General features: G+C 42.0%; 1 protein-coding gene across 1 annotated transcript in view; it reads left to right on the forward strand.

Annotated features, from left to right (window-relative positions):
- gpr158b (G protein-coupled receptor 158b) overlaps nt 1–26,190 on the forward strand; it is a gene marked incomplete at its 5' end in the record, with an annotated part of 87,475 nt that overhangs the window by 49,274 nt on the left and 12,011 nt on the right. The window contains 5 exons of the mRNA XM_083781747.1: nt 2,838–2,906; nt 13,322–13,431; nt 14,911–15,149; nt 17,716–17,854; nt 25,045–25,150. Of these exons, the coding sequence (XP_083637873.1) occupies nt 2,838–2,906; nt 13,322–13,431; nt 14,911–15,149; nt 17,716–17,854; nt 25,045–25,150 (663 nt within the window). The remainder of the gene's footprint in view (nt 1–2,837; nt 2,907–13,321; nt 13,432–14,910; nt 15,150–17,715; nt 17,855–25,044; nt 25,151–26,190) is intronic.

The following is a 26,190-nucleotide window of genomic DNA, read 5'->3' on the forward strand; positions in this document are numbered from 1 at the left end:
TGTGTGACTGAAGCCTCACAGTTATTAATCTGTGCTCCATACCATGTGAACACGGTCGTGAGTTAAATAAATGATGATGATGATGATGACAAATCACATCGCTGCGTTCAGTGGCGAGGTGGAGCTATACAGGCTTGGCTGCTTGTGTGAATGCCTTAGTGTGGTGAGGGTCTGTGCCTCATCATGAACAATGTTCATTGAGACTCTGAAAATTACTTTTTGCATGCATAGATTTTCAATTCCAACTTTAACATGCTCTATTTACAGTAGCAGAAGATTTTCACAGATACTACCAAGGCAATTATAATTCACAAGATGCGTTCACACACAAGCGCTGTTTCTATCTGACCTAGGTATAGAGATAGTTCAGTGTTAAATTGCTCTATAGTGTTGTAGTGGTAAGCCTTCAAAGGCCCCATAGGCAACCTTAACCCATTTTGGGCGGGAACCCCTTTTGGTGTTAGCATTATGTTATGCTTTAGCTATTGAAAAATCACAGATCTACAAGCTCATAGCGCGCCACCGAGTGGCGTGCTACGAGCTTGTAGGTCTGCTATTTTTGAAAAATCGAAGAACGACTGACAGAAACATTTTTAGAATCTGTAAATCAAAGTAATGTTATGCGTAAAGTGAAACATCCATCTCTTTGTTCTTTTCTCATGCCTAACAAATGGAATAATTAAGTTAAGTGCGTAAGTGTGTATGTCTGAAGATAGTTAAGTAAATCACAACAATTTCACCAGAGATTACGGACAAATGGTATGATTGTTCCCAGTAACTGGCGTATTAGTGTGTACAGTATGTAAAGACATGCATATGAATCTAGCTTGTAAACCACTTAAACCCTATATGCTTCATTGTACGTCATATCGCGAAAATAACGACGTGTATCAACTCAATGTATTGTACACATTTACGTGATTGAGTTAAGTTAAGCATCTTTTTGTGGTTGGTGCGCCCAGCGCCACACCCTGCTTTTCCCATTCAGCCTGAAAAATGATCAGCTCCACGGCAAAACATTTCTCAAGTGAGCCAGGTGTGGCCAGTCCCTGTCACTGCATTCAGTTCATCAAGGAGCCAAACTGAGAAGAAAAACATGTTTCTCTACATGCATTACATCCTCCCGATGACACTCCTCACTGGCCGGTGAATGCACTAGACCCCTGTGAGATGGATTGCTGAGGTGGAGCGCCACACACCTACCATCAGCGCCTAGTACTCATGCACGACTTGCCGCACCCAAGCCCTGCTACTCATGCGCTGAGTTGGCGGTGCCCGGGATCGAACCCATGAACTTGTGGCCCGAAGGCGAGAGCTCTACCGACTGAGCTACCCAGACACAACCACAAACCTTTCCACAGACTTTAATGCAAACCATGCATACATGTCCTAGATATCCTGTCAGTCAGACACACAAATGGAAAGGGGAAAATACTGTCATCCAACTTCGCTGGCAGAGATAATTACGTTCCATCACATAAAAACGCCCGACAACATACAGTGGACTACTAACAGTAAAACGTGCTTGATTAATGGTAATATGGTATTCAGTGGGGACCTACAGTAGCTAGTCTATATAAAACACATGTCCCCAGAGCCCTGTGAATTTACATAAGACAGAAAACTGGCAAGCATATAATGGGTAATTAAACCTAACCCAGAAATGGCCAGTCTTCACTCCTTTCCTTTTGTTGTCTGGGGAGAGGCAGAGCTGGAAAGAAAGGGCCTTTCTTGGCCCCACCTCTCTCCCTGTGTTTTAGGATCCAAGATGGCCGCAGCACCAGGAGGGGGTGGCCTTACTGGGCTGCGTTCACAAATTGTCTGTGTTTAATGGCCACTCCAATGCATTTCCAATGGAACCCCATATGGTTTGTCCAAACATTTTGTTTGATGGGGGGGAAGTGGGCAGAACACATCCATCAAATCTGTGTTCAGACACAAGTCAGCTGCGGCCGTCTTGGATCCTAAAACACAGGGAGAGAGGTGGGGCCGAGAAAGGCCCTTATTGCAGAGCTGCTACTGTCCTTTGATATTATGGAGAGTTCGAGACACCTGCAGAATCTTTAATACATTAATCAGCCTGCCATGGCAGAATTATTGTGTGTGTGTGTGTGTGTGTGTGTGTGTGTGTGTGTGTGTGTGTGTGTGTGTGTGTGCGTGCGTGCGTGCGTGCGTGTGTGTGTGTGTGTGTGTGTGTGTGTATATGTATACATTTTGTTTAGTGGTGCAGCCACTAAATGTGTGTCTGTTTAAGCTTCCTATGTCTCATTAGGGTACCAACAGGTGACAAAATGGCGCTGTTGAGCTTCACATTGTGCACAGGTGCATGATGGGAAGCTGTGTTTTTAGCAGCCATTACGTCACACACAAAATAATACTAATAATAACATTTTTAAATATAATAATGTATTATATTTAAAAAGGCCAGGGAGGAGAGCTTCACTACAGTATAGTACAGTAGTACAGCACCACTCACTTCAGACGTGTCAGATTTTTTTATTTATATACATAGAACTTTCTCATGTGACTTTTAAAACACAACTTAATGTAAATCATCAGCGTTGTTTAGATTTAAATTGAGATTCTTGGATGGATTAATAGTTTATAATTCATAAGCCACTAGGTTTCCCATTATTTTCCATAATGGCTGGTTTGACCATAGGGAATTAATTAATTTTTTTGCTGTGGAAACTTGAATGACTTGCAGCTAAGGGAAATAACAGGGAAACGCCATTCTCTTTTCGATACCCCCCTCTCCCCCCACCATTAAATTGCCTCTTTATAGCATCTGCTGGCTGCTGATACATGCATGTTGTTTCTCTCCTCTCTATCAACAGAGGATCCGTGCGTCTGGTCTCATCCTGCTGGAGGCCATCTTGACTGGAGCTCTGCTTCTCTACTTTCCCGTAAGTCACTGATCCAACTGGATGACACACACACACACACACACACACACACACACACACACACACACACACACACACACACACACACACACACACACACACACAAGCCAGTAACATGGCTCTGGCTCCATATCTTAAACATAGGTGCCATAAAGGTTTTGTATACTTTTTCAGTTTTGTATGTGTGTATGGAGTTAACATTACTCTAATAGACCCGCAGGTGTGGTTATAATAAAAATGTAACTCCCTGTGTATTTTTGGTTTCTTCCTGAAAGCTGAAAGTCAAAGGCCCAATCGAAATACTGTACACCGCTTTAGTGACACACTGAAACAGCCCCTCCTCTTTTTATCATACAACAACAGCTCTGGGGGCGAGGCTTCAGTTCAGGTGGGTGTGTGCTAAGGTGAAAACCAGGTATACTTATGAACTGGTGGGTGTGGCCACATAAAAACATAATTTCAACACTTTCTGTACATTTAAAAAAAAGAATCTTCCTCCTAATCATAATACCTGATGATCATGTTTTAGTCTTTAACCATTTAAACCCTACAGTCCCCCTGCAGGGCTCTATACTACTACTAATAATAATATTACTCTTTATTGTCCCGTTGTCTGATCAACACTCACACAACTTATAGTACAGAAAACATTACACCCAAAATATACAAAAACATGAGGTCCCCACTGTATACAGAACCATCCTATCGTTGGGGCAGTTTGTTTAAAGATGGAGTGCCACATTTTTTGTATTTTTCCAGCTTTTCATGTGTCTATGGGGTGACAGTACTTCATTAGACACCCTGGAGTCGTTTTTATGTCCAATGGTGTAATAACTTTGTATTTAGGGTTTCTTCCTGGAGGCTGAACCCTTGACGGTCAAACGGGCCAATGAAGTAAACACGGATAGTGTGACGTAAAAATATTGCACGCACACACGCACCTCCCCCTCTATACATATTTTTTTAATACGACAACCTCTGTGGGCGGAGCTGCCTGCCACATACACACGTGTGAACTGAACAGCGCAGCCAGTTTGCTTTTGCTGCTCTGTGTGTGTCTAACTGTGTGGCAGATTTTCAAACAGTCATTTCACACATTACCAGTTCACAGCAGAGCAGACTGTTTTTCGTTAGATTGGAAGCAAGTAAATGTTCACGTCGGGTCCTCAGGATTAATCGAGGAAACCACAACAAACCAGTCTTATAGCCTACCTGCTCTGCTGTATAGTTGCTCTTGTTGTTCTCAAGGAGTAGGTTGTTTCTTTTATAATCACAGTGGTCGGGCTTAGATACAGAGTGTAGTGTCACAGTGTGCATTCTTGTTGGCTGTTGTAGTCAATATGTATGTAGGTCCTAATACTTATACGAGGCTGTAAAGTCAAGAATTAGAAGTATGTTGTGTCGCGCTGGAAGTCATGTTGCCATGTCTGGCTATTACAAGCAACTTGGGCTTGTTTTCATATAAGTAACTTTCAGGGGAGATGTGGTTGACTTGACCAATGGTTCATGTGAAGGACCCTCAGATTAATATGTTGTTAAAAGGATTGGTGTTGTTGAAACGTTTTCATAAATATTCACGGCAATTTCTGTGACTTATTTTTGTGGACCTGGCCGCTTGTTTCTTTAAATCTGGCGACTTTTGCTGAAACTCAATGCAGTCAGCTAAAGGACAGTTTTAATGCCAGGGTGCTTAGCTGGAGGAAATCAATAGCCTACAATATATTGTAGGCTAAATGATCTATCAAACTAATTGTTTCTGCTGTTAAACTATGATCGAATTGGATGATGAGCTGAGCTGATTGCGACAATAGGGTCAATATAATTGGAGGAAATAAATAAATGATTATAAAAAATCAGGAAAAACAGATCTGATATGGTATGGATGCATGGATTATATGCCTATACATGGATGGTGGCAGTATAAGTGCATAACGGTGCCTATACAATATCTCAGAAATATGGGAAGTGTTCACTTCTAACATTCACAAAAACATGAGTTTTTGTTACATTACAGACACCAATTTGCCATTTTGTAAATAAAAGGGCAGAGCCATGGGCTGTCCTTTTATAAGGAGGGGGAGGGACTAGGACAAGTGGGTGGTCTTAAAGGAGGAGGCGGAGGGACTGGATTAGGTGGGTGGTGCTATGGTTAAACTCACGCATACCTAATGAACTGGTGGGTGTGTCCACATAAAACCATCATTTTAACAAATACTGTACACTTTTTTGAAAAAATTATACCTCATATACACCTAAATACACCTGATGATCATGTTTAAGTGGAAAAAAATCACGGCACTCCATCTTTAATAGGGGACAAAGCTCCTACTAAAACTGACCTTTTTCCATGGCAAGGTTCTGCATCTTTGTCCGTAATCCGTATGGCATGAGGTTGAAAAAGCGATACAGGGGATGATCAGAGTTATGTGATATTGAAAGTGCTAGCCGTGTGATGGTCTTATTGTTCATATCAGAAAGTGTTGGTGTGGGAAGTCCGATGATCTTGGAAGCAATACGGGTAACACTGAAAAGTTTGTTTCTGTTAGGCATGGACAGTATGTTGTGCGGAACAATACAACAGAACAGGTTGAATAATGCTTTTGTACAGTAATAACAGAAGATGAGAAGCAACAGATAATGATCTTAACTTACGGATTACATGGAGTCTTTGCTGAAAGCGTGAGTGGATAGATGTAATATGTTGATCAAATGGGGGAGAGCTCCAAGGCACAAAGCTTGAGCACATTTGCCTCTATGCCATCCGTCTTTTGCCACAGAATAGGGATGCTAGGGTTCAAGTGGTTCAACGAAAATCCATTTGGATCAGCATGCTCTAATAATGATCATTTCTGAGTAAATCTGTGAAAAGTGAGTTAATGAACCACTTAACCCATTTTCAACCTATCTTCAATTGGTCTAATGATTCAACAACAACCTTCATGCACGCTCATCTGCATGTTTATGCATTTGTTTCATTTCTTTGCATGTGCATGTTCTGTGCATGTAACGACGGCGAGTCTAGGACAGTTACTTTAAATAAGGCAAGGTGGTAAAATGACAAAAGTTGTTTTATTACTCTTTTGTGGCATACAAAATGATGGGAAACAATAAGTGCTATTTACATGTATTCAATATGAATTAAATTGAAGTTAAAGGGATTGTGACATTAAAAAAAAGGTTTTGGAATTGTTCTTATTTCTTTTAGGTTTTCTAATCTCAATTGCACCCAAAAAACATGAACTTTTAACATTCAGTAGATTTTCTGTGATCTGGGGTTTTCTGGCTCAAACAGGTGTTCTGATTTTCCTGCTGTATGTGATGTAAGATCCTGCAAATCCCATATATGTCAATGGATTTGCCAGCAGATGTCACTGTTTTCACTGTGTTGCCTGTTTTCATTGTAGCTCAAAAGGCTTCCAAACCCCAAAGAAAACTTCAGACCACAGAAAATCCACTGAATGTTCAAAGTTCAGGTTTTGTGGGTGTAATTGAGGTCATAAAACCTAAAAGAAAAAAGAAAAATAAATGAAAATGAATGTCATAAAACCTTTAACAAACATAAATGACACACGGAGCAACTCAGGGAAATAAACGAAAGCATTCTAAAACTAACCTTGAATTTTAGACACTAACCTAACAAACGAAAATAAAGTGACAACAGTACCCTACTATTGCCTACTCTAAATTAATCTAACACAATACGGCTCAGTACTAAAAGCAGGCTTCCGTGGCCCAGTGCTCAGACATACAGTAATAGAATGACTACGCTTATAGGAACAAACAGGGTTTCACTCAATAGATGGATTAAACATAGCAACTCTTGCAATGAGGTTTCTATAGTACTACTCTGTGCATGCTCTCTCTGCACGAAGGGAAACTCCCCTCTCCCCCCCCCCCTCCTCTCTCCTCTCTCTCTCTCTCATTAGCAGGCAACAGTGCAGCACTAATACTATCTCTCTCTCTCTGTTTCTGGCACAACAGCGCCCCTACTGGTACGGTAGTCATGCCTATGTCACACATACATAGGCACACATGGGTGAACACGGACATTGCTGTTCCTTGGAGTGGTTGCACCACTCAAAAATAAACAGTATACGGGTATGGAGTCAAGTTTGTGGGCATTTGTGTGTGTATGTGACTGATAGGTGCACTTTCAGTGCACCTGCAGAGCTGCTATTGTATAGCAGGGAAACAGATGGAAGATGGCTGAGAACAGCGTAATGGGGAGAGCTGATGTGCACTGGCTAGGGGATTCTCTCCCTTCACATAGTTACACAGGCTGCCAAAAGAAAGTCACGGCTCTGCGCCAACAGCCAACTTGACGGCTAGAGGTCTCAGCGTGATTGTGCCGTCTTTTGGGATGAGGGCTTTCCTCTCAATCTAAATTTAGTGTAACCACAGATGAATCATTTAGCATTAGCATGAAGTAGAACTAAAATCTGAGTATACATTAGACTTACAGAGGGCTCAATTAATTGAGTGATAAAGTATGTCCATGTTTTGTATGTAGACTTTGCAAAACCCTGCATGCATATTTGTTACATTACCAACAAAGATGATATATCAAGCATCAAGCTTTCTGTTCCTGAAATTATTCTCTCCCCAGGGCACATTTCTCCTTCCACCTTCATAAGTTGCCAAAGATGCACTCGCCCTGGTCTCTCCTTTGTCCGTTTACTGTCTGTCTGTCTGTCTCTCTCTCTCTCCCCTCCTTTCTTTTGCCTGTCTCTTTCCTCTTCCCTTCTTCCTCTGATCCCTCCATCGGCTGCTTCTGCTGTTACCATCACCACCACAGCACCCCCCCTCCCCGCTGCTCTGCCCTGAGCTGAAGCTCAATGCATTTTTAAGCAGTCCATCAAGTTCTAGCACAACTCGTTTTAAAAATAAATCTTCTGATTAATTGATGGAGGAGCCCAGAGCAAAGAGGGAGGAGGGTCTGTGTTTGCATATCAAATGATATGAAAAACTGTCTGCTCCTCTTCTGTCCAGTCCGTGGGGACCCCGCAGAGGGGGGTGCAGAAAGGGTGTGTCACTCTGGTGTGCACAAGTGTGTACAGGTATCTTTGCATTCACTAATGCAAATACATGTGCGGCTGTTCTCAGATCCCATGGCCTACTTTTTCCTCTTACTTGTGGAGGTGAATTCTTGTTTTGGCCTGAGAGAGAGAGACTGTAGGCTGGCTATTTATTCAGCATATGAAGACATGGAGTCAGGAAGGTTCAGCTAATCCTAGCTACAGGTGAGCACCCAGCAGACAGAAGCACCTGGTGGAGTCCGAATGGAGGACACCATCAGATATGCTGCTCAGTGATCACACAGGAAACTCCTATCTGTGTTAACTCTGAGAGTGTATATTTTTGTGCTTTAACAACTTAACCACTTCTGTATTGTATATAGCTAGGACTGCTAGTTTCCCTCTATACCAAATCTATTTGTTGAAAATAGCTGATTTGCAATGTGATGCGCTGTGAACTTGTAGATCTGCTATTTTTGCTGAAGACTTGCTCAAGAATAGAGATGCTAGGGCTTGTTATTAAACAGTCAGTTGTCAAGCTCACCGTGCATCGCAAGACACAGACGGATGGCATCTTGTTGCTCTCCCCCATCCTTCACTCCATCTTCTGGGAGTCCTACAGGACTGCTCACCATGCATCGCAAGACACACAACACATTTTGAGCTTTTAGATTTTCACCGAATGTCTATTTTGCGGAATGTTCACCTATTTTGATATTCCCATAATTCACGTGGTTAATTATTTTTTATGACCTTCCTCTTACTGTTCTGTTATTGCTACTGCAACAAAGCTAGCTGTAGTATATCTCACTATCACACTCATAAGGGGTGTCAGATACAGTAGATGTTTAGAAATATTATTACTAAATGTTTCATTTAAACAAAGAGCATAAGAGGCAGGCCCCAATTCACCATTATCCTGGATCGACTGACTGATTTTATCTCCCACACAACTCTAGCATAATGCTCTGAGCTGTGTCATTCAGCCACTCAGAACCAGTTGTTTAGCATTTTTTAAACTCTTACATGATCCCTGTTCTTGGGTATAATTCAGACTTGGCTTCACATGACCAGTCTGCAAATGGCAAGCCTTGGTTGGCTGCAAGGCTTTCATTAGCATCCTGGAACAGGAGAATAATGAGTTGCTTGCTCGCTGCCTCTGTGCTCAACACGCAATCTTGGCCCCGCGAGAGGCCTCACTTACGTACAGTAGGGTTAAGTGCAGACGCACAGAGAGTCATAATAATGCATTAATAATGCAGTGAACACATCTGAGGAGGCCTAATGAGATTGGAACTTATCCGAATTCAGAAATGTCTTTCAGGTTATAAGGAAACTAGGCATTTGTAGGTTTAAATACAAACATCTTTCTGTTAATAATGACACATGCTGTGTGTGTTATGTCACAGCTCAGGGATTCTTCCATTTATTACCTTAAAATCTCTCTGAGGCCATGCTTCATGTCGTTCACGAGTACCGTTATACATGATACATTCAAGGATTAGATGAGGGAAAAGAGATATCAAATGGTTTTATTTTTATTATACCTTCTGTTATTATATTTTGTTTTGTTTCTATATTGTTAGCACAGTCTTCACAACACATAACTTTTGTGAGTGAGTGCCAAATAATCCTTTTTGAATCTCGAATCCTTTCTCTTTATGAAAACGGAAAAAGTTCCAGTGTCTTCATAATCATTGAAAGAAACCCACGCCTTCTCCTTTTTTAATCTCCCTTTCATGAGGCTTTAGTGCAGCCCTAAATTGGTTTCCCAATGCCGACCACAGATGTTCTCCATTTTGCCATGGGGGAAGATGGAAAGAGCCTGTTGGTGTGTGTCTGTTGCCTTGGATGATAATAAGCAAGGATACCTGTCATCTCTCAAATGCCTCTGATGCAGAGCTGCCATTAGTGATACCTGCTCTTCTGCAAGGTCTCATACTCTACTCATTATTATTTCTTGGATCTATTCTAGGCTCTGGAAGACATTGCAAAACCGCTCATCTGGATATTTCAACTTCTTGTGTTTTAATGACTGCCTTACTTGATCATACTACAGCGTCACACAGAAATATCAAATGTTTAGAGCGTGTAGATCTGCTACTTTTGATGTATTTAATTTGAATTCAGAAAGGTAACTGCTTTGGACATACAGTATGAGGTTTCCACCCGACATACTGTAGATGATAATAAGATAATTACTTAATGTGTATATATTATTTATTATGGTAATTTATATATGGAATAATCATGATTGAGGCAACTGTACTGTAAGAGTGTATGTTTTGCTTGAATTATGTAGAACCCATTAGACCACATGACTGAGTTGATTTGAGAAACGTCATGTGTGAACAGTATGTGCCGAGAGAGATGGTAACTACTGCTACATTATAACAAACTGGAAGAGAACCACAATGTCGATCATCCTTTTATATTGACATACGTATGCATGCCTCTCTCAAGCTTGATGTGTCATCATCACTGCCTTAGCGTAATTTGTGAGAATGAACCATGAGAAATGCCATGATCCATCATTGTGCCACATTGTGGATCTTGTAATTCATGTGGCCAGCCTGTGACGTCAGTCATTTGTCATATGACAGTCGTTGCCCAATGTATTAGCCCGTGACCCAAAAGAGTGTGAGCTTGTAGATTTGTATTTTCACTACATCTTACTTAGACACTTAACATGCATAAACACAAATGAGATGGCATTCCAGCCCATCGTTTGTTTAGATTTGCAGAGAGCTATATGTTATCTGGAAGAACCAGATATCCAACTCTGTTATCCAACTCTTTAGACTGTTTCAGACAGTATAGGCTACTTCGACACAATGGATGGACCGTCACTATTGATATTCATCCAAGGTCGGTCATTCCTGGTCATTCCTATTGTTTCAAGCTGTGAGGCGCCTGTGACACTCATCAGCCTCAATTGTCAGGTTTAGTTAGCGAGGAGCGTAAACTGTGAATGGCTGTGCAGGCTTGCGTGCATCTTAAAACTACCAGGGTGGCGCCCCGGACAGCCCTACCGTCAGCTTCAGCTTACCGTCAGCTTAATATATATATTACTCCTGCTGATTTTGTCAAAACTTCATGCAAATCGGTACACTCTATAGTCAATTGATGAAAACAGACCTTTCCTATTTTTGAGTGGTGCAACCACTCCAAGGAACAGCAATGTCCGTGTCCGCCTATGTGTTCACCTATGTACCGGTATGTATGTATGTATGTGTTAATGAGCCAGTATAATGAGTACCAGTAGGGGCGCTGTTGCCAGAAACAGAGAGAGAGAGAGATAGTATTAGTGCTGCCTGCCTGCTAATGAGAGAGAGGGGGGGGGGGGGGAGTTGCACCACTCACACTCACCCGTTCACACAGGTGTGATTTTTCATATTTCATCCTGATTGGCTAAGATTGACTTCTACTACCTGGTATGGCAGAGACCTGTGCTCCTCGGCAATTTTTTCTAGTTTGGGATCAAATTTGTGGACAAACCAAAATACAGATGGACCACAGGTATCTTTATACCTGTCGATAGCGGGGATAAACAACGCAGACACACAGAAACACAGCCAGAAAATAAGACATACATGTGCAGTATACAAATCAGTTACAGTACATACAGTACTGTATGCATCCAAGCACACAACAGCATTAAACAGCACATACAGAACAGAATGAGACATTAGTAGTACTGATACTCAATCATATGATGTACATTCCTGACCTGGATATATTCACTGGTGACAGATCTATCTTATTTTATCTTATGTAATCTTATTTTAACAATTTAACATGAAACATACAAGTCAATAGGCATACAGGCCCTGCAGTGTCCTAGAAACTGACACATGAAAAGAGAGAAAAAAGAACACAGAAAGGTCTGACTGAACATAACATATTAACGTTGTTCCTTAGGGACGGTGCATGGGAGAGGGGAGATTACAGGATAATAGGATCGGACAGCCACTGCAGATGAGGTCCTGCAGGCATTTGATCCAAATCCAGAAATAATACTCGAGCCCCAAACAACTACACTCTCTGCTCTCTGTGGTTGGTGTCTGTCTATGCAATTTTAAAGTCATTCTAACAGCCCACATCACAGACTCCCTGTCGTTTTATGTTCCTTCACGATGCCCAAGGCTTAGATTCTCTACAGCAGAACATTGGAGATGCAGTTTATTTCGAAATGATGGAACACCTTATCTAACGAGATTAGAGAGGCAGGCTCTGTTGAAATCTTCAAACGACACTTAAAAACATCAATGCAACGGTCTTTCTCGTTTTCTTTGGTTGGCTCTTTGGTTTTTCTAGTTTTTCTAGTTTTTCTAGTCTATTCCTGTAACTAAATAGGTACTATGATTATACTAGGAGGAAGATTTCTTCCAAAAAAATGTACAGAAAGTGTTAAAATTATGTTTTTGAGGCCAGAACCAACAGTTCATTAAGTATACCTGGTTTTCACCTTAACACCGCCCACCTGAACCTAAGCCACGCCCACAGCTGTTGTATGATAATGTGGCAGGGGTTAGGGGAGGGGTTAGGGTTATGATGTCACTAAAATTGTGTTATTTCGATTGGTTCCTCAAAGGCTTTCAGCTTTCAGGAAGAAACCAAAAATACACAGGGAAGACATATTTGAATATTATAACCACACCTGGGGGTCTATTAGAGTAATGTTAAGTTCATAGACACAGAAACAAAACAGAAAAAGTACAAAGGTCACGGCACTACAGCTTTAATATTTTCAATGTAAAGCATTTTGAGCTGCATGTTTTGTATAACATATGCTTTACAAAAGTGTTATTATTTTTTATTATTTGCGCAAGCAGAGCATGCAAGTATTTCGGTCGTGCTGGTGCGAATGCACGTGTATGCTTGGTAGGTATTGATGGTGATGTAATAAAAATAGGTTTCAGATTACTGAAACATATCCTAATTACATCACCATCGACAGCCAGTTATAACCTGACATTGAAACATATCTTAATTACGTCACCATACCACAAACCACACCAGCTGCAACTCCTTTCAAATCCTTGCAACAAATCAATCCACACCAATGCAACTCCTTGCAACTGCCATTGGGAATAATGGTTGCAAGTAGTTGCATGTTGCAAGGAGTTGCATGTTGCAAGTAGTTGCATGTTGCAAGGAGTTGCATGGCGACCCTCGTGTGGTTAGGGCTTAAGAGGCTTAAGAGTAAGACAGAGTTACGACAACGCTGTTCACTTCATGTGGCCAGGCTCTTCTACACAGGCTTCTATTGGTTTGTCCCTTTAAAAGGAACAACCGGAAGTTTACGGAATACATTGGAGTCTATGGGCCTGCACGAGTACGACGTCGTAACTCTGTCTTATGATCTATGGCTCTGATGTGCCACTCCACCCCTACCAGGTCCTGATCCTCTACATTCAGCCCAGCGTGTTAGGCTGCATCCTCCTGAGGTGGCTGCGTCTCCTGGGCTTCGCCACCATGTACGGCACCGTGGTCCTGAAGCTCTACAGGTACTACATCACTTCATGTACGGCACCGTGGTCCTGAAGCTCTACAGGTAATACATCACTTCATGTACATCACCGTGGTCCTGAAGCTCTACAGGTACTACATCACTTCATGTACGGCACCGTGGTCCTGAAGCTCTACAGGTACTACATCACTTCATGTACGGCACCGTGGTCCTGAAGCTCTACAGGTACTACATCACTTCATGTACGGCACCGTGGTCCTGAAGCTCTACAGGTACTACATCACTTCATGTACATCACCGTGGTCCTGAAGCTCTACAGGTACTACATCACTTCATGTACATCACCGTGGTCCTGAAGCTCTACAGGTACTACATCACTTCATGTACATCACCGTGGTCCTGAAGCTCTACAGGTACTACATCACTTCATGTACATCACCGTGGTCCTGAAGCTCTACAGGTACTACATCACTTCATGTACGGCACTGTTCAGATTTATAGCTTGCTGCGATTTCTTTGCTAATTGATAACATATCGCGCTACCTATCCCCTCCGAAAGGGGCGCAACTTCACACAGGGTTAACGTATTTACTCAAATCTCAGGCCATTCGCAATCTAAATAACATTACTCATGTGTCTTTATATACTTTTATTATGATTTCATAAACATACATTTTAACACAATGAGCTTAGCTCTTTTAGATTGGGTTAGTTATTAGCCCTTGTTCAGGCTTTTTTTTTTTTTTTTTTTAAGATATTTCTTTTGCGGCTTACGCCTTTTATTGATTTTTGAAGGGACAGACAGTAGGCTGACAGGAAACGGGAGAGAGATGGGGGGATGACATGCAGTAAAGGCCGTGTCGGGTCCGGGAGTCGAACCCGCGGCACACTGCGACTGGATTACCATGCAGTCCGGTGCCCAGACCGTTACGCTACGGCCTGGGCCTTGTTCAGGCTTTTGATTAGACTTTTGATTAGGTAAAAAACCTCACAGGGTACCTTGAAGTGTCGAATTGAAGTTAACAGGGAGCCAAGTTTAACAGGGGGCCAGCAAAACAACATCAAAACCATCATCAAAGTCTCGCGGCACAATCAAGGAACACAGCAGGGTTTCAACACGAGTTGAGATTAAACATGCGCCCGCTGCACTCCTCGTTTGTGCACAAGTCTCTTTATCCGGATTTCTTTTGAAATATGACTGGATACATGTCACCTGTCACCTGGATTATACTGAGAGTTTTACTCTTATTAAATCTGGTTTACTTAGAACTGTCTATAAAGGAGTATATCATTTATAGAGGGTGATGTATGACAACGTTCCGATCTTTTCTAACATGACTGACTATCTTTTGAACTCGAATAACCCAACTTATAATTGTATTTATTCAAATGAAAAAAATGTACACTCATCTTTTACTTTCTCTAATAACCTAAAACATGAACCTTTGTTGAAAAAAACTAAAGTTGTCCTTTAAGTAAATGTATAGTGTCCACCATTGCTGCTCGCCCCCTCCAGGGTGCTGAAGGTGTTCCTGTCCCGCACGGCCCAGAGGACGCCCTACATGACCAGCTGGCGTGTGCTGAGGCTGCTGGGGGTGATCCTGCTGGTGGTGCTGTGGTTCCTGGTGGCGTGGACCTCCGCCGTGTGCCAGAGCCCCGAGCTGAGCCGAGCCCTCATCGACGCAGGCCTCACCCCGGAGGGACTGCAGTTCAGCATGTGTCTGCTGGACCGCTGGGACTACATGATGGCTGTCGGTGAGTGGATCTACTGTCTACTGTGTGTGTGTGTGTGTGTGTGTGTGTGTGTGTGTGTGTGTCTGTGTGTGTGTACTTGTATTACTATACTTGTGAGGGCCAGATATCCTCAGAAGTATAGTCTAGTATAGAATTTTTGTGAGGACAATTTTCCTGGTCCTCAAAAGAGGGGGAGTTACAGTAGGCTTACAATTAGGAAGAGTTTCAGGTTGGAGTTTGTGTGTGTCTGTGTGTGTGCTTAAATGTGCGTGTGCATGTGCATGCGTGTGTTTTGAGCAGGTTGTACAGTGAAAGGAGTCTTGTTGTTTGCCAAAGGGAACACATTGATGTTCTGAAGGTCAGCTGAAGAACAGCATGTGTAGTTTCATCCCGCTGTTGAAAACCCAGGCCAGCACAACAGTTACAGCCTCAAAACTGCACTTTTAATTATTGGGCTCGCTGGGAGCCAGCACAGTCATGTTGTTCTATTTAAGTGGAAACAAAATGAGCACAACTGTTTGCTGCATGTTTACCGGTGTGCAGCTCAACAGAACACAATGTTGGGGGAAAAAAGAACTGCCAACACAAACAAGTCCTTCTGGTCCTTTTAATTGTGGCACAGGCAGACCGCAACATTCTCCCCCAAACCTTGGATTTAATACTTGTACCAAACACGTAATTCACACGTTAACAACATGAACTCTAGCATCCCTATTTGGCGAAAAGGTTGCTGGCTCACGTTGTGAGCACCCTGGAGCCTATTGTGGTGAAGAGATTTCCTGTAGAGCAATGGTTCTCAACATCTTTTAAACAAAAAACAACCTAAACAAATATTTGGCTCTCATTATGAATGATGTTAACAGTATGTTACAGTAGAGGGATCCAGATGGGGGTCTGATGCGTGTGGCTATGTGTGCGACTGTGCGTGTGTTTGAACTATATCTAAAACTTGGATGTCAAGACAAGGACAAGGTGTTTTGGGACTGACCACAGTACTACAGAGATGTACTGTAGGTTGAAGTTGTACAGTAGTTGGCATGGCTCAATGCAACGTTTACGTTGTATATTACAATGACTCTTGACAAATTTATTATAATTAATGTATTGTCTCCACCAAGGCCAAAGTCTTTTGCACTAACATTCCCACTAAAGTTGAGGAAGAAAGGCCACCCTTTTCACATTGGCCTATTATAGCGCTACCAGCATATGATCATATGATCAATTCAAGACAGATCTGTCCGATGTTTCATATTCCATCCTGATATGCTAAGATATGTATGTAAAGTACAGTTTACAGAGTCGTTCGCTTTGGACAAAATTCCTCAGAATCATGAAGGCAGCATCCGATTGCCAAAAGTTCACCCATGCCTGTTTTAGCACCACCAGGAGGCCGAACATTGCTAGACCACAATAACCTAACCTGGCAGAGACCTGTGCTCTGAGGAATACTTTTTATAGTTGGACCTTAAAGAGATAGTTCACTCCCAAAATGACTTTATTTTTCCTATCGATTACTCACCCCATGGAGAGGTAATCTTTTGGGTGAACTATGCCTTTAATTTAGCTTCAAACATTATTATTTGCAAGTGTATAGAGTAGCAGTGTTGTTTCTGTGGATTTTTCCTTTTCTTAATGTCTGTGAAGCCTTAGGGAACATTCACCTGCAGGCTGCAGGTGCTTCTTTCAGATGTGCATGCACATTTCGCACATCGTATATTATGGCCTGCTGTTTCAACACCTCGCTCACTGTATAAATCTGGGCCGGCATGACCTTGGCAAGATTAGGGAGTAGCTTGGATGTGTCAACAAAGCTCAGCAGAGGGACTCACTGGGGAGAAATCACTGCAGACGGACTGGAAGTGACATGGTGCCGCAAGATTAGCAACTCCGTCGGTCTCATGTAGTCGTCACATATCATGCTGGGTCTCCCGCACGGGAAAGGACCATAGACTGTTAAACATATATATATGTGGATGAAGGGTCTGTGACATTGGTTTCCACAGAGCTGTTTTGAAGCGAACAATGGCTGCGAGTGCAAGAGTTGTTGTAGGCCTCCCTGTTCTTCTACTCTGAGCAACGGGTTAACATGATGCAATGTTATGTAAATGTATTCCACTGTTTGACTGTCTGTTTTTATCCGTTTTGTGTTTCCTGTGAGGACTGCGGATGAAAATTATCAACTGTGCTATATCCGGTGTATTTACGACGTCCATTAAATTAATATGCATTGTCCTGTCCAAATAAAAAAGATGGGACATTGCTGACTTGCACCATTCTCAAGTTGACCAGCTCATGTGTTTTTTACATTGAACTCCAATGTTCAATGTAAAAAACACATGAGCTGGTAATACTAATTACATACATAAACACACAAATTGCACATGGCAGATTATGACAAATATACAAAATTACAAATAAATAACTGATAATGACAATAATCAAAAATATATAATGTAGTATGGCCAAAATAATCCACATTCAATATGTTATACTTTCAAAATGGTTTTAAAAATAAATAAAATAATTGTGATTATATCAAATAATTGTGATCAGATACTATTGCCTTCTGCCCTTGTGCCACTTCCAGCTGAGTTCCTGATCCTGCTTTGGGGAGTGTATCTCTGCTACGCCGTCCGCACCGTGCCCTCCGCCTTCCACGAGCCACGCTACATGGCCGTGGCCATCTACAATGAGCTGCTCATATCCGCCATCTTCCACATCATCAGGTGGGTCTGGTCGTATGGTACATAGGCTATATCGCCATGGTTCATCAAACAAAGGTGTCTTCAGTGGTGGACTTTAAGTAAAAGTATCAATACTGCAATGTAGAAATACTCTGTTTAAGTAGGTAAGGTACAAAAGTATTGGTATAAAAATATACTTATACTATAAGCAGTGTTGGGACCGTTACTTTTAAAAAGTAACTAGTTACAGTTACTAGTTACATCATTTCAAAAGTAACTTAGTTACTTTACTGTTACTTAAACCAAAAAGTCAAGCGTTACTTTGAAAAGTAACTTTTTCGTTACTTTTCGGCTCGGCTCGCCGGTGCCGGTTCCGGCGAGCCGCCCCGCATCCAAAACACTTGGTGGAGAAAATATGCTATTTCCGTGCTCAGACCCAGGGACACGGGGACACAGCCAGCCAGCCAGGGACACACATAGTTGTCTATAATAGGAGTGGTTGCACCACTCAAAAAGAAAAACGGGCTCCCACTTCCAGGCCATTCATTCATGCCTTCAGTTCAGTACAGTGATAATAATACCAATAGCAGGGGGGACTGGTGGTGATTTTAATGATGCTATGTAGGCCTATCAATACATATTTATAGCAAACAACTAAATACAAGTAGGCTACAACCAACACAACATGAGGGTTCCAGTTCCACTGCTCCAGTGAATGTTGTATACTGTGCAGATAGGCTGAGATAGCTCATAGCTGCTCTTATTGGTGGTGGTGGCAATACTAATTTGAGTCTGGATTTATAAACAAAGTAAGACCAAAACCAGAATTAATATTTGATAATCAAACACACACGCGCAAAGACTCTTTCAGTATCTGTCTGTTTCTCTCTCTTTCTCTCGCTCGCTCGCTCACATGATGTGCATACACGGCGCACACGTCACACACACACACACACACACGCGACCGACATAAACAAACACACGGTGGTATAGCCGTGGGAATGGGATCATAATAATCTGCATTGGACTCAACAACTTACTTTGACTGTGCTTTGTGCTGGATTGGAGCAGCTGAAGGAAATAAGGAGGAATATATCCATTTGAAACGCTATATGGGCGCCGCCATGACACCCACACAGGAAACAAACTTGCGCATCACCACGTGTAGTACACACACACACAAACGCACACACACACTCCTCCTCCTCCCCCTTCTCTCCTGCAAGGCAAGCATGACAGTTTTCTCATTCTCCCCCGATCGAGACTACATGAAAAATAACGGAATAACGCACCATGTAGTAACAGTAACAAGTTACTGAATTTTTTTTTAAGCGTTACAGCAACCGTTACTGCCGAACGTAACAGCGTTATTGTAACGCGTTATTTACGTTACGTTACGTCCCAACACTGACTATAAGTATAGTAATACACTATACCACAAGTAAAGTTATTTGGGCTTGGGCTCCATGAAAGTCTTAACGAATAGATGTCACAGTCGACTTTGACACTGTTATCACCACATCCTGTTGTTTTTAACTTGCATAGTAAGAGAGATCTGTTAGTCCGGGAATTATTTGTGCCGGACATGTCAGGTGAAAGACAGATAAATGAATGAAATGTCAGCCCGGCCGGGGAAGCCAGTCGGAACGGAGGTGAATAGAACATACAGTTGGGTTCACTAGGAAACTTAGAGCCTCTGTTACATTGGTCCTTCGAGCCGGATTCGAACCAGCGACCTAAGGATGGACTATAGTCCAGAAACAGTTTACTGCATCCATGCAGGACACAGAAGAAGCTGTCTTTGCCCTTTGTTGGTCCTTCTTTCACTCTTTTTATATAGCCATAATAAATAAATAGCCAACCTACAAGCTCACAAAGATTTTACAATTTTGAAATTTGAGCTTAAGTGATTAAAAATAAAGCCAAATATGACCAGGTGATCAGAATGTATGTTGTAACCTAATAAAAATACAGATACACACAAAACATACAGTATTAACAGTACACACAATTCCATGGGCATGCAGACAAGAACAAGCATTTGACACAGAAACCAGCTAATGGATTTGTATGTTTATCATTGTACGGTTATAATTAAACTTTGCTGTTTCATAGCTTCGCTTAACTACTGATTCTCCCACCGCACGTCTAATGATAAGACGGATGTCGTAACTGTGACTTAAACACACACCGTTATGCTATTACTCAAACACACACTCCCTCAAAAGTTGCAATAATGCTCACAAAGAATCACGTACATTCACACTTCTACTATACTGTGTAGAGTTAGCCTCTGAAAGCAACATCTGATTGTTCTTAGCTAAACATCACAGCAACGAGCTGAGGCAGTTGCATCTAGGTAATAAGCTGGAACACAAGAGAACACAAATACACACTATTAATTCACAACTATTGTCTATTTGTTATAGACAGATTGAACTTCTTGACCCCACTACCTGGGGTCTCCATCTACACATAAACGACACAACATCAAGTTACAAAATATAAACTGGGTTGGCTATTAATTAATTAATTAATAATTAATATATATGAGGCCACTCAGGGGATAAACTCCACAATCATACTGAAGTATTTTTTATGATATTCTAGTGAGATGTGTTTTATATAAATCAATTGGTGGTGTGTCCATTCCATACAGTATGTTTGGGAATGTTTTGAGAAGTGAGTACAGTATTAAGCTTCCATAAAATGTTTGTGGCTGGGAAAATATCCTTTAATTCTATCTTGGCAGGAAGAATCGAACCAATTTGTTAAGTGCTATGTGAAAGGATTTCACTTTGTTGCACCAGATTGTATATCGTTCCCTTTATGCATAATGTCCTATTGTGCTCAACTAGCCCAACCTCGCCCCTCCCCCACCAAATAATCAGATACTTTGATCTGACAACAAAGTGAAAAACACACCTCGGGAGTCGGGTGTGTTGGCATGAAATCAAAATAAAAGTTATTTTTGCCTGGTTTTATATAACAGAATAACAGAGTGTGGTCTCTGGTAGGCTCAGGCTGCCATCAGAGGCATGTTTCTGCAGCCTGGAGATAAGACCAACTTGTCTCAGAGGCGCATGCTTCACAGCGTGCGTGAGTGTGCTGGTGTGTGGCTTTGTGTGTGTTTGTGATATTTCAAGATTTTTCTTTGCAATGCACGTATCAACACAAGCATGCAAGGACATACACACAGACAAATTGTCTCATATTGTGTAATGTTCAATGGCACCTTCCCATCATTACAAACCATCATTACCAACCATAAAAGGCGAGCAGGAATGTAAATCAGGTTTTGACATCACAGATGGTAATTCACTACATGGTTGGTTAGCAATATCTAAATTGGAAATTGCAGCTAATGGCAGCACAACCACTCAATGCGCTTGACTCGAGCACAGCGCAAAGCCTTTTCTCCAGTGAGATTTTTCATAGAAGGCCTTTTCAAACTCAAGGACACCAGTCCATTATCGACTCTTTGCTCTGTCTGAAAGAAAACTAACACGAGACGACCTAGAAGAAACACATCGCCCCAGCATGGCCCTGTGCTATAAGGCATAAGTGTGGGGGTCCCTCTGTTGGTCAACAAGTCTGCCAGTGCAGCAGCATATTGCCATCTTACTAATTTGTTTACTTTTATCATAAATACATTTGCACGCGAAAATTCTAGTACACTCAATTCGCTTTGAGACAGCATTTCACTATTTTTGGGTTTTCAAACGGCAGAGTGACTGATGTTAGTCTGCCTCAAACCTTACTCTTTTACCTGCTTTTTACTAACACTAACATTACAAAGATGCCCAGAACATCGGGATGAACCTGTGTAGTTTAACAGTAGTGGCAACATAAAAAAAAAAAAAAAACAGAATGTCAAAATATCCACCGCGGTGGCTGAGACCAGAGCCATTGAGTAATGGTTGAGACGAAGCAGTGAAATACTTTAAATGCTTAGTATGAGGTATAAAGTACAGCAGCCTTGTGTTCATAAAACAGAAAGATTGGGTATTGGGTAAGACTGACGTTAGGTATCTTTCAGGACCTTTCACTGCTTCGTCTCAACCATTACTCAATGGTACCGCGGTGGATATTTTGACATTCCGTTTTATTAAATTTTTTTATGTTGCCACTACGCTACACAGGTTCATCTCGATGTTCTGGGCATCTTTGTAATGTTAGTGTTAGTAAAAAGCAGGTAAAAGAGTAACGTTTGAGGCAGACTAACATCAGTCACTCTGCCGTTCAATATAGTCGAAGATGTGCGCCTGGTGAGGGTTTAAACCCTGCAGCTACGTCGAGTCCGTCTACAGAAAATACGTACAGTAAGCTGCGACCATGAGACCCGTTTCTGAATTCGTCTATATGCAAGCTTCCAAAATGAGCACAAAAGAGGGAATCCCCGGGAATGAGGTCACCATTTGGGAACCCCCGACCCCTACCCCCCTTGCGGCATCTCGGGGTGACGCAAAAGTTTAACAAAGTACACCACATCAACAAGAGCATAGTCACCAATCAATGGCCGTATTTTACGCGCAGAATTGCGAAATCACCCCATCTGCCAGAAATATGGGGAGGGGTTGGCTTCCCCTCCCCTCCACTCCCCTCTCCTCCCCTGTTGGGAGGGGCTTTCTTTCTTACTTTTCTGTCAGAAAGGCAGTTACCAGACAGTTATTTCTGTCAGAAAGGCAGTTACCAGACAGTTATTTCTGTCAGAAAGGCAGTTACCACATTGCTAAAATTGAAAACACACAACACAGCAACACCAGAACACACACAAGCCCTGGCACAAGGGTACTTTTATCTGATGATGAAGCAAAAAGCACACCTCAGTGTGGTGGGGTGACTCCGCCATAAATCATGTTATTCTTCCCCTTGCAGTGTTTACAGTGTGGTCTCTGGTATGCTGCCATCAGAGGCTGGCTGCTGCTGTGGCCTGGAGATAAGACCAAGTTTTCCTGGGGAGACTTTGTTGTGTGTGGTGTTGTGTGTGTGTGTGTGTGTGTGTGTGTGTGTGTGTGTGTGTGTGTGTGTGTGTGTGTGTGTGTGTGTGTGTGGTGTTGTGTGTGGTTTTGTGTGTGTGTGTGTGTGTGTGTGTGTGTGTGTGTGTGTGTGTGTGTGTGTGTGTGTGTGTGTGTGTGTGTGTGTGTGTGTGTGTGTGTGTGTGTGTGTGTTGTGTGTGTGTGGTTTTGTGTGTGTGTGTGTGTGTGTGTGTGTGTGTGTGTGTGTGGGGTTCTTAAAGTCACTTTTCAATGAACACAAACTTACAAGGATTTGCACACACATAACGATGCAGACACACAGCACACTTTTGAATGAATAATGTGATTAATGAGTGTGAATCTCATTATCGGGTGTGGTGACAGAGGGACAATGACCTCTGAACCACCTTGGCCAGCATTGTGATCTCTGAGAGAAAGTGCTAACACACGCATGCATGCACACTAGGCATGTGGAAAATAATCGATACGTATCGATACATCGATACAGACGTGCACGATGCGACTGCATCGGTTCATTCACTGTGTATCGGATACAATTGACGGGTGAAATCTCGATGCATCGTTCGCGGAGTGCTTGCATTGGTAAAATCCATGGTTGCACCTTTTTTTCATGGTAAATTTCACGGTTACTATACTTTGATCCGACGGAGCATTGGTCCGATCGACAACCTACCTCAAACCCTCACCCTAACCCTAACCTCCCCCGGGGCAGACACCTAAACCTAACCCCAACCCTCTCCCGACCCCCAGTGCACCTCGGACCATTGCTCCTTCGGAGCAATGCTCCGTCGGATCATAGTATGCCTCCCAAATTTCACCCTATCCTGTGTTTCCGAGGCGCATTGAACGTACCATCAGAAAAGGAAGGGAAAAAAAAGGTCTCGCAGCGCACACACAGGGCGCGTTCGGAAATAGCGCACAGAGCCCACTGTGCAATGCAAACTAATAGGACACAGTCAGTGAACAGAAGCTACCGTACGACGGTGCAGAGTAGACACGTTGAGACAACAAACAGACTCAGACTATAAAGAGCACCCGCGACTAACAGAAGTGAGCCCCACGCATTAAACAAGAGAAGCACCACCTTTACTCTTTAGCTTTATAAAATAGCTGTCCGAGTAGCTTTGTCCGTCGATCAGTTGACTTTTCACTGTAGCGCTGCGTGCTGGTAATGATCCACACTCCACAGCTGTGCTTGCTGATTATCCGACGCAAATCTGCGTCGCGATCATCAATTTGTAATTAAAGAAAGCTTCTGCAGTCTGCACACACGTGTACAACAACAACAACACCACAGCAGGGTGTACTGCTTGCGTTTAAAGTCGTTTACAACTGTTTCACAACTTTCCACTGTCCAGCTTTCCCCTGCTGTTCTCTGGGATAGAAGCCTTATTTATATTCTGCAGCAAGACGGTGTCGCACGCCTAAAATTGCAGATCCACAAGCTCACAGCGGGGCGTGGATGAGACGCGTTGTGAGCTTGTACATCTGCTATGTATTTATAACGTTAATAATACATGCAGGCCAGGGTCTTCAATGTTTTTCAGGTCAAGCCAAGGACCACTTAGCTGAGAGTGAGAGATCAAGTAGGGACCCCCACTATACATAGGCAATTATATTATAAAACTGTTGCAGATTGAACTAGACATAGACTTGTTTGACAGCACTACAAGTGTGACCTGTAATTTTTGTTTTGTTTATTTGTTTCTTTTCTATTTATATGTTGGTAACATTAATTGATGAACGATAGGCTATTACATTTTAATCTCTTGAACCCTCTATACTCAAAACCTCAAATTGACCTTTGAGATATAATAATTATACTAACTAATAATAGCCTATGATTATTAGTAATCTAACAATTCCACAATAACCAGCAGAGAGCAGACCCTTTGTTTACTTACAGAATTCTATAACTTGGGTTGTTTAAGATGCAGAACTATAATACTAACCTACAGTAAAACAATAAATTGTCATGAAAGGTGCTCTATAAATAAAGTTTATTACTATTATTATTACATTACACAGTACACACAATACCCAGGAAACGCGTAAATGTAATAGAATAGTACCGTCCTAGACCAAGTTAACCATAATAAAACATGGACCAAAATCTTAAATGTGTGTTTTATATACCATATATATATATATATACAATATGTTATTTATTATTTATTATTGGTTATAGTGGTATAAAATGAAAACATATATATTTATTTGTGTTGTTTGCAGGTTCACTCTGGCCCCTGGGCTGCTTCCAGATTGGATGCTCATGCTGTCCTTTGCTCACACTCATCTTACTGTGACTGTGACACTGCTTCTACTGCTTGTTCCCAAGGTAACAACTATGTGATTCATTGTATTCAGTTCATATCTACGCCAGGCCGAAACAGCCGGTGGCAGGGATTATGTTTTCACCCCAGTCCATATCTGTGTGACTGTCAACAGATGTTCTCTGGCACCGTTGGACCGATCAACATGAAACATCACATGCACATTTGCACACTCCCACTAGGCTCAGGCAACAGCTGAATCATGTTTTGGCTTATAACTATTGAACCGTAGGTCGTACAACACATTTTCCACCATTTCGCCTTTTCTTCAAAACACAGCGCCACAACACATCGCTGCATACTGGCCCAAACTCTAGTAATTAAAAACGGAATAGATTTTGTTTTTTTAAATATACACACAAACTTAATTTCTTGTTTCCACTGCTTTGTGTTGAGTTCAAATAGCCCTGGTCTGCCATGGAAAGGAGGGCTTCTCATTCTGTAACTCAGCAAAGCACTGGTGCTGCGGGTGTCTTTATGCAATGTCTCATAAATGATAGAAAACATTCAAACTCTCCCACTCCGTTAGACGCCTCACAAGTATTGGACAATTGAGCATAAAGATGTCTATCTTGATTATTTGTTTTCTTTCAGTGAAAAGTAATGTAGTATAACAGACGTTCATTTCTATAATACATTTTTGTTCATAGAGGTCTTGTCATTTTTGCTTAAAGTAGCCTATAACGCTGTTTTTTTGTCAGGTAAACTGTCAAACATTTTCCCAAAGTCCAAAGTAATTTTTGCCTCATGCCACATTTACGCATCTGTTCCCATGCATCTTCTGACCTTTTGTTTAAATCTATCTGTACCGCTAGCTGTTAGCATAAACTCCAGTTCGCAGTGCCAGCATACGCGTTCACTTTAAAAGTCAGAGTTTGCCCCCCCCCCCACACACACACACACACACACACACACACAGACACACTCGCTACATACACTCGCTACACATTGGAACAAGCACACACTGTTTACCTTTCGTCAGAAGCTTTTACATGGCGGCAGCGTTGCGGTACAAAGGCACAAATTAAATCCAAAATGTGGATGA

Source organism: Protomyctophum parallelum, assembly GCF_964188405.1.
Source record: "Protomyctophum parallelum genome assembly, chromosome: 14".
In the NCBI taxonomy this organism is placed as follows: domain Eukaryota; kingdom Metazoa; phylum Chordata; class Actinopteri; order Myctophiformes; family Myctophidae; genus Protomyctophum; species Protomyctophum parallelum.